This window comes from Metarhizium robertsii (genome assembly GCF_000187425.2).
Source record: "Metarhizium robertsii ARSEF 23 chromosome Unknown MAA_Scf_6, whole genome shotgun sequence".
NCBI lineage: Eukaryota > Fungi > Ascomycota > Sordariomycetes > Hypocreales > Clavicipitaceae > Metarhizium > Metarhizium robertsii.
Genome location: NW_011942204.1, coordinates 2,402,026 through 2,409,271, shown reverse-complemented (window position 1 = coordinate 2,409,271; position 7,246 = coordinate 2,402,026). Strand labels below are relative to the sequence as shown.

The 7,246-nt window shown below is 51.3% G+C and overlaps 3 protein-coding genes across 3 annotated transcripts; 2 read left to right on the top strand and 1 right to left on the bottom strand.

Annotated features, from left to right (window-relative positions):
- Positions 1–729: 729 nt before the first annotated feature.
- Positions 730–1,563, top strand: MAA_06127 (FAS1 domain protein; the record flags this gene model as incomplete). The annotated part of the gene is made up of 1 exon (XM_007824125.1): positions 730–1,563. The coding sequence occupies one exon, from the start codon at positions 730–732 to the stop codon at positions 1,561–1,563; it is 834 nt and encodes a 277-aa protein (XP_007822316.1).
- A 1,855-nt stretch (positions 1,564–3,418) lies between these two features.
- Positions 3,419–3,961, top strand: MAA_06128 (uncharacterized protein; the record flags this gene model as incomplete). The annotated part of the gene is made up of 1 exon (XM_007824126.1): positions 3,419–3,961. The coding sequence occupies one exon, from the start codon at positions 3,419–3,421 to the stop codon at positions 3,959–3,961; it is 543 nt and encodes a 180-aa protein (XP_007822317.1).
- A 585-nt stretch (positions 3,962–4,546) lies between these two features.
- Positions 4,547–6,671, bottom strand: MAA_06129 (Amino acid/polyamine transporter I; the record flags this gene model as incomplete). The annotated part of the gene is made up of 7 exons (XM_007824127.1): positions 4,547–5,113; positions 5,171–5,293; positions 5,354–5,872; positions 5,926–5,960; positions 6,025–6,339; positions 6,391–6,439; positions 6,573–6,671. 7 exons carry the CDS (start codon positions 6,669–6,671, stop codon positions 4,547–4,549), a joined length of 1,707 nt encoding a protein of 568 aa, XP_007822318.1.
- Between the last annotated feature and the right edge of the window lie 575 nt (positions 6,672–7,246).

The following is a 7,246-nucleotide window of genomic DNA, read 5'->3' as shown; positions in this document are numbered from 1 at the left end:
GCTGTTTCATGTTCAACACTATACAGGCCAAAGGCATGTATGCCAACTGCAATATCCCTGCGTTAACTTATCGTGACTGCAACAAAGCAGCTTCGTCACACTTTGTTCAGCATCGACGTACATACACCATGCAGCCGAGGAACCCGCACGGGCATGCTTGAAGGTCCTTTGCTCCCTTGATGTAAGTTATTTGAAACCCCTTTTCTTTTTTTCTTTTACCTTTTAAACATACTACCATGATAATACGCGCAGCCCCAACTATGGTTTTACTACCTCATGTTGGAGATGGTCAGCCTTGGAGATAGGCCGTCCCTGTTGTTGGTCATGCCATGACATTTGCCCTGCTCGATGCAAGCACCAGACAACAAAAGTCACAGTTGCCATTTCCAGTCAGGCTTTCCTTTGGTTCTGCATGAGGCGTGCTGCACCAAGCGGTTCAACCAACTCGCCAGCTCCAAGCCACTCAGTGACCTTGTCCATTGGAGCAAGTATATATCATCAATACCCTGAACCCTCCGCCTTTTCATTCCACTCTTTATTACGCGTCTTGCATCATGGAGCAACAGTCGACATTGCCGCTGGAACTCGACGAGCTAGAACGGCTTTACAACCGGCTGGACGGGGAGGCTCCCACAGTCTCCATGGACTGCTCGAGAGACCATCTGACTAACAAATGGCGAATACACCGTTTTTATACCAGTAGACGCCGGCTGGACCGAAAGCGACAAGATGCAGTGTGATGAGAATATGCTGGCAATGCATATTTCCCCTCACTACCTCAGCACGACAGTTCTCAAAGACTGGCCGAATCTGCCTACATTACTGAGGACGGGAGCATCCAACAGGAGACCCGTGCTTCAATCCTCATTTGGCTCCTCTGGCTGGTGGATCAACAGATGCAACCGCATCGTCAAGAGCAACATGGTGGCACGAAATGGAATTGCTCACCTCATTCAACGGCCGTGTCCACCACCTCCACAGGTTGACTCTGTCGTGCAGGGCAGGCGAGACCTCTGCTTTGCATCAGAGGCGATCCGTCAGCTCAGCCATGAAGAGCTCATTTCGACTACGCAGGCACAGACCCTGTTTCTGCCCTCTGACGAGGCCTTTGGCGAGCTTGGCAGCGACGTCGTGAACTTCCTGTCCAAGACGGAACAGGGCCGTCCTTATATGCTTGCGCTGCTGAAGATGCACATCTTGCCTCAAGTTACCGTCTTTTGCAACTTCATCTGGCCAAAGAACGACACGGAGGAGAGATGGACCTCGTCCCATGTACCGAGGACGATCAAAGGCAAGGTTTGTTATACCTTTGCGTCTCTGGCGAGCGATAAGCAAGGCGGAGACTTTTGCGTGACTGTGGCCTTTTATCGGTTTAGAGGACTCGTCTCTATGCTGGTCAATCAGTTTGCTAGGGTTACTTCTCAAGATCACTGTGCGGTGAATGGAGCAGTGCATGTTATTGATAGGGTTCTGCTGCCTCTGGGTGATGAACGCGCGACGACCCCGGGTTCGAGGCCCCTGACGGTCGATCAACTGAGGGAGGTTCTTGCAGAGTATATTTAGTTTTTATACTCGACACAGAGGTCCTGGAGCATATTTAAAATTATCACTCATGTGTGCCCCAGAGGCTGGTCAGCTTTGCAACCTTGCTGCGGATTCTTCATAGAAAATAGACCCGTGTTGTTCTTTCTTCTTTTATGCCGGTGCGTGATGAGGGAAGCTTACAACCGACTAGCCATCTCTGAAGGTAGTTGGCAAGAAGATTATTAAAAGTTAATCTCTAGGTCCATATCACGCGGGTCGCACACCGGCGGCGTTTACTTCGAGTGTTGTGTCCGTCACAGCTCACGGACAACTCGGCAATTTTCGGGGCACCCCTGTTGCACTGCAAAGCAGTGTGTCTGGTGTCTTTTTGTGACTTGCCTAAAGCGATTCAATAATAATAACTATAATATGAGACATTTGTTGGTCCTTGCGCTTCGTTGTCCCACCTGCAACGTCAGATCTGTTGGTCATGATGGCCTCGGCCCCTCTCATGGAGTTGCCGTCCTCACCCACCCGCATTAGGACGATGAGGGAATAGCAGGAAGAGTGAATAGCCTGGATCTTGCTTAGCAAACACTAAACGACATGCATGGGCTGTTGGTTCCGATTTAGAGGAGAATCTCTGATGGGAGCAGTATTTTAGTATGGGTAAATTTTATACGCCCACATCACCGCTGCCAAACTTCCCCATACATTTAGTGATTCTCCAAAAAGCCATCCTCGTCAAGTATGTGAGGCTAGCATTGCGTACGTTCCCGCTTCGACTGCGACGAATATGGCGCTTGGACTATATATGCTGTTTCTGGAACAGAATGCTAGTTAAGAAGAGGAGTATAATAAAGAACGTAGTCTGTTTAGAAGAGGCATATGTAGGCTCGGGACTCTATACATGGGAGGAATCATATGCGAATATGAGCATCTGACTGGAGAGCACCACAATCAAGCCTCGGAACTGTTAATAAACGCGAAAGAGTACAGCAATTTGTAGTCATCATAAAAAATGTTTACATGTTGCAATTTTGTTCTCTCGATTTGTTCTGCATCTTGCTTCCATAGCAGCGGCTGACATTCTATCGTTATTACTCAATCTTGGTAGAGTAGTAAGCCATCGGCGGAGAAATGACCAACCCCGACTCTCCGTAGGCATACTTTCAGGCCGTTTCCTATACGAACATTCAACGCCTGCCAAGCATCTGACAGCCTTGGGCCTCGCGCGGTGGCTTTGGGAGGGACTAGTGGTGGTCTCATGCAGAGGCGCAGCCGCCGCCCATATTCTGCCACATCTAACTGGTGTTGCGAGAAGCCACCTCCGCCATTGTCATGATACTATCGTTACCCAAGATGAGTTACTTGCGGCATTGTGTTTGACAACGTCCGGAGGCCTAAGGCGCTGGCCATAGCAACGTCGTTTCACTTTCGCACTATTCAAGGCATGCTTGATCAGGCGCCTCCATCAACTATGCAAAACCAACACTGGGCATGCTCATTCTGAACTGGCCCGCTATACATGCCGTCTATGTGGTGGCTTGGTGGAATTAAAGTTCACACCAGCTTGGCGTGGCGTAAGCCGTTTGTTCCGCTGAAGCCGTCAACTGGGTTCATTTGTCCGCTACCCCAGGTCAATTATAGCAAGCTATAAGTAGACTGGCGCCAGGCTCTTTGACGGTATTTATCAAGACAAAACGTATCACCGGAAAGCCGTCAAAACTGCGCATAGCAAAGCATTTGTAGCTGCGTCGCAAGTCATCCAGCGAAGTCGATCCAGCGCGTCAAAACTCAAGCACAAGACTACTGTGACAGCAGTACCATTCACAAAAATCCACAAGTAAAGCTATTCATCACCGTCGCATCTATTTCCACCTGCCATCACGCAATGTTCGGAAGAAGAAGACGCTCCCCGTTCCTGACGGCCGCTGTTGTCGCGGGAACAGCCACCGTCGCCTCGAGGCACGGGGCGAGGAAACAGTCCGAGATGGAGGCGCAGAGGCAGTTTCAAATGCAACAAGAATACGAGTTCCGACGAAACCAGGAAGAGAGGGAGCAGGCCAGGAACCAACAGGCCATCGACCAGGCCGTCAACGAGGCCCTGGCCAAACAACAAGCGAGCCAGGGCGCCCAGCAGGGCTCTCCGGCTCCGGCTATTGTGCAGCCTGCGCCGGCCATTGCGCAACCTGCGCCCGGTCCTCCTCCGATGTACATGGCCGGTGATGAGTACCCATCTGGGTCTGGGGCGTACCTCCAGCCGGGGGCTGTTCCGCAACGGCCCCGGAGTACGTCTGCGGCCGAGTCGGGCATATGCTTCTGCTCTGGCTGTGGAAAGCAGTGCGGCACGCAAGACAGGTTCTGTAGTAGGTGCGGCCGGTCCCTACAGGTGGAGAGTGCTTCCTATGATCAGCCTGAGAAGCAGGCCATGTGAAGGATGAGAGGCGGTTGGGGACTGGGGGGTTCGAGCGACGGAGGACGAAGTTGCTGGGAATGATGTCTTGTTGGCAGGGTGCTGACATTGTAGTTTTATGACGGTTCGAGTTTATGGCGGAATATATTTACCCACCGAGACGTATGCACTAATATACTGTGGTATGTTCGCGATGGCAGGGTGCTGGATCTGGATAAAGGCTTTTGCTTCCCGCTGTATTTACTGTTTTTGTAATACCACACATTTGAAGGGCCATTTTACTTTGATTATACAGTGAGTATCTGACCGGTACGAAAGGAGTGTCGATGATGTAAGGGAACAGTAGGTGGACGGCTTGCAAGGGACACCGCTTGATATTCCAGCAAGGAAAGGTGATGCTGGCATGAACTGTCCCGGTGTTAGATGCAATGGTAGGAATAAAGATAGCTGGAGTGAAGTGGTTGTAATCTAGATGGCGACAATGATTGAGGCCAAGTATTGATCAAGCATGCAATGCCTGTGTACCATGTTGAAGACGTATATTTCATGGCTAGTTGAAACCTAATTCGTGAATGTTGGCAAGCCTTTACAGTAAACACACTCGTACTATTTTGGATTCACATGATCCTCTGACAAACTCTGCTGGCTGCCTGGCGTCTTTGCATCGAGCGTTTGCTGAATTCGCTCGCTGGGCAGCCACCGCTCTGCCGGGATAAACCACCACGAAAGCAAAGCAAAGATGGTGACGATACCCATGATGACTGGCGCATAGTTGAATGTAGCGGCGGACACGGGGAACGTATACGGCGAGTAAAGCACAGCGACCACCCATCCGTTCCATAGAATAGCAATGGCCTGGAAGGGTTTGCTAAGGCGCCCCAGACTCCAAGCAGCCCTGGGGAAATTGTTAGGCGTAAGAAACAGCCGGCCAATGCAAATGAGCCCGTACGCCGCGGCAGACGGTACGCCGGCAGCGGAGACCAGAGACGTGAACGCTACCGAGGACGGCAGTATGGTGCAGGTGATGATGGAGGCCACGGCCCAAACGACTATGACGGCGTTTCGTGGTTGCCCGTCGACCACTTGGGATACCCAAGGTGAGAATGGCAATACACCGTCACGGGCAACGGCGAACACGAGCCGTGATGCAGCGAGGACGGCAATGGCGGTGTTCTAGAGCAGCCTGTTAGATTCTTCTTGATATTTCGGCACCGTCGCGGCCCAACTTACAAACCAAAGAGCAACAATGCAGATTATGTTCATGAAGATGTGTCCGCCGTCACCGAGAATCGCCGCATACAATGGCACAAACGGTTGTGCGCCGCCAAAGCTAAAAAACACGTCCGACGACGGCTGTTGAGAAACTCGTCAGCAAGTGCCATCTGATTCCTAGAGGCGGATATAGAAACTCACCACGCAGAATAGGAACAGAATGACAACCACGAAGCCGCCGACTCCGCTGACGACTGTGCTCCAGAAGATTCCTCGGGCTGCTGACATGCTTGCATTGCGAGTCTCTTCGGCAACATGGCCGGACGCGTCGAAGCCGATCAAAATACCAGCAGTGGCTAGGTAAGACAGACACCAGTTCCACCCTGCTGGAGCCCCTGTCCCATTATACGTGGTCATGAATGCGTCGTGTGCAGAACGGAAGCCATATGTTTTGGAGGTGGCAATGGGAAGCCAGACCATGTTCAATACAAAGTCTACTATGACGGACGACGTGGACAGGTAAAAGATCCACTTGAAGTACCGCGCTGCGGCTGTCAGCATATAAACATGGTCCTTGAACAGGGCGTGAAATGACTGACGGGGCAAGAGGTTCCAAATTGCGGCCAAGGCGAGCAGTATTTCGGTCGCCACCCACTGCACGGCTCGGAATTTGACGCTCGAAGCTTCTGACGGGAAGTCGAGATCGAAGACTACGATTTCCTGTTTGCGTATCAGTATGTATACCCGCGGGGAGGGCTCGGCTGGAAACCTACTGAGAGCATGTAGTTGACGGCCGATTGGGTGTTGCCTGGAGACGAGTCAGAACCGTGCCATCTCTTCACAACAGGACATGTCCTCTGGGACAAGCTCACTTGCACAGAAAGTAGTCCAGGCCGTGGTACTCCACCAGGCGACAACGAAGCCGAAGAGACGCCCGAAGCGTGGACCGCCAGCCTCTGCTGCCCACAGGTAGATGGAGCCGGCCAAGGGGAGAGAGGAGCATATTTCCGCAATTACAGCTGCGGTGATGAAGGTAAAGACGCATGTAACTATGAAGCTTGTCCTGTTTGTCCCGTTAGAAACGTTTTTGTGCGAGGGCTGGTGACTGTACCAGTAGGCGAGGTTGCCGCCGGCAGCAATGCCAGTAGAAAACGTGACGCGGACACCACCGATGAAGTAGAGGGCCGCTGCATTTGTTATTCAACCATGTTGACTGGATAGTAGTGAGTCTTGCGTACCGAAAGTAGTGGCAAAGTTGTGGAAAAGGTTGAATGTGCGATGCAAGACCTGGAAAAAGTAAGATATGGTTCGCCCAAGTGAACAAAAGCAGTCACCGTACGGGTTTGTAGCCAAGGCTCTCCTGATGAAATTATTAATAAATCTTCTCAAGTATTATCGATGACTTGGTGACTTGGCATACCAGTATCCGCGAGTCTGCCGTCATTTCCTGCTCAGGGTCGCATGAGTTATTAACGGTGCCTGCATGCGCATGACGCGCTCGATTCCCCTCGGCAGCCATTTCCTCTTCAGCACCAAAGTCAAGGCTAAAAAATGGTTCAACGCGAGCCTCTTAGTTTCGAGAGGAGTCTCAGGAGTTCCGAAGCGTAATCTTCATGCTAGGACGTTGAGTGTTGAAGCTCGGCCTTCCAATTGCCAGAGTTCCTCAGCCTAGCAACCCGAGTCAAGTCGCCTAGTATGCTCGCCCGCCAGCTGCGCAAAATGAATCAACTCTGCAAGTGCAAGTCATCAAGTTGTAAGTAATTGCCAAGAAACCGTCTATGATGTAGTAGCAGGGCTTTCCGGGAGCAAGGCGTTGGTGATGGATGATGAGATAAATGTCAACAAAGTGGTGACGAGCGGGTCGAGAGACGGATCACGTTATTGGGTCGACTATAATCTCAGCAAATCTACATTCCCGCCTATATTATCTCCGTATTACCGCCTTCCCTACTGGGCTAAGAGGCGCTTACCAAGTCTGTCGTAAGCGTGGTTGAGTCGGACTAGATTGGCCCACTCTCAACCTACCCTCTTCTCTCTACTATTTATGAAACCTCTTACAATACAACAAGAAAGGATAAGTAGCTGAAGGGGCTG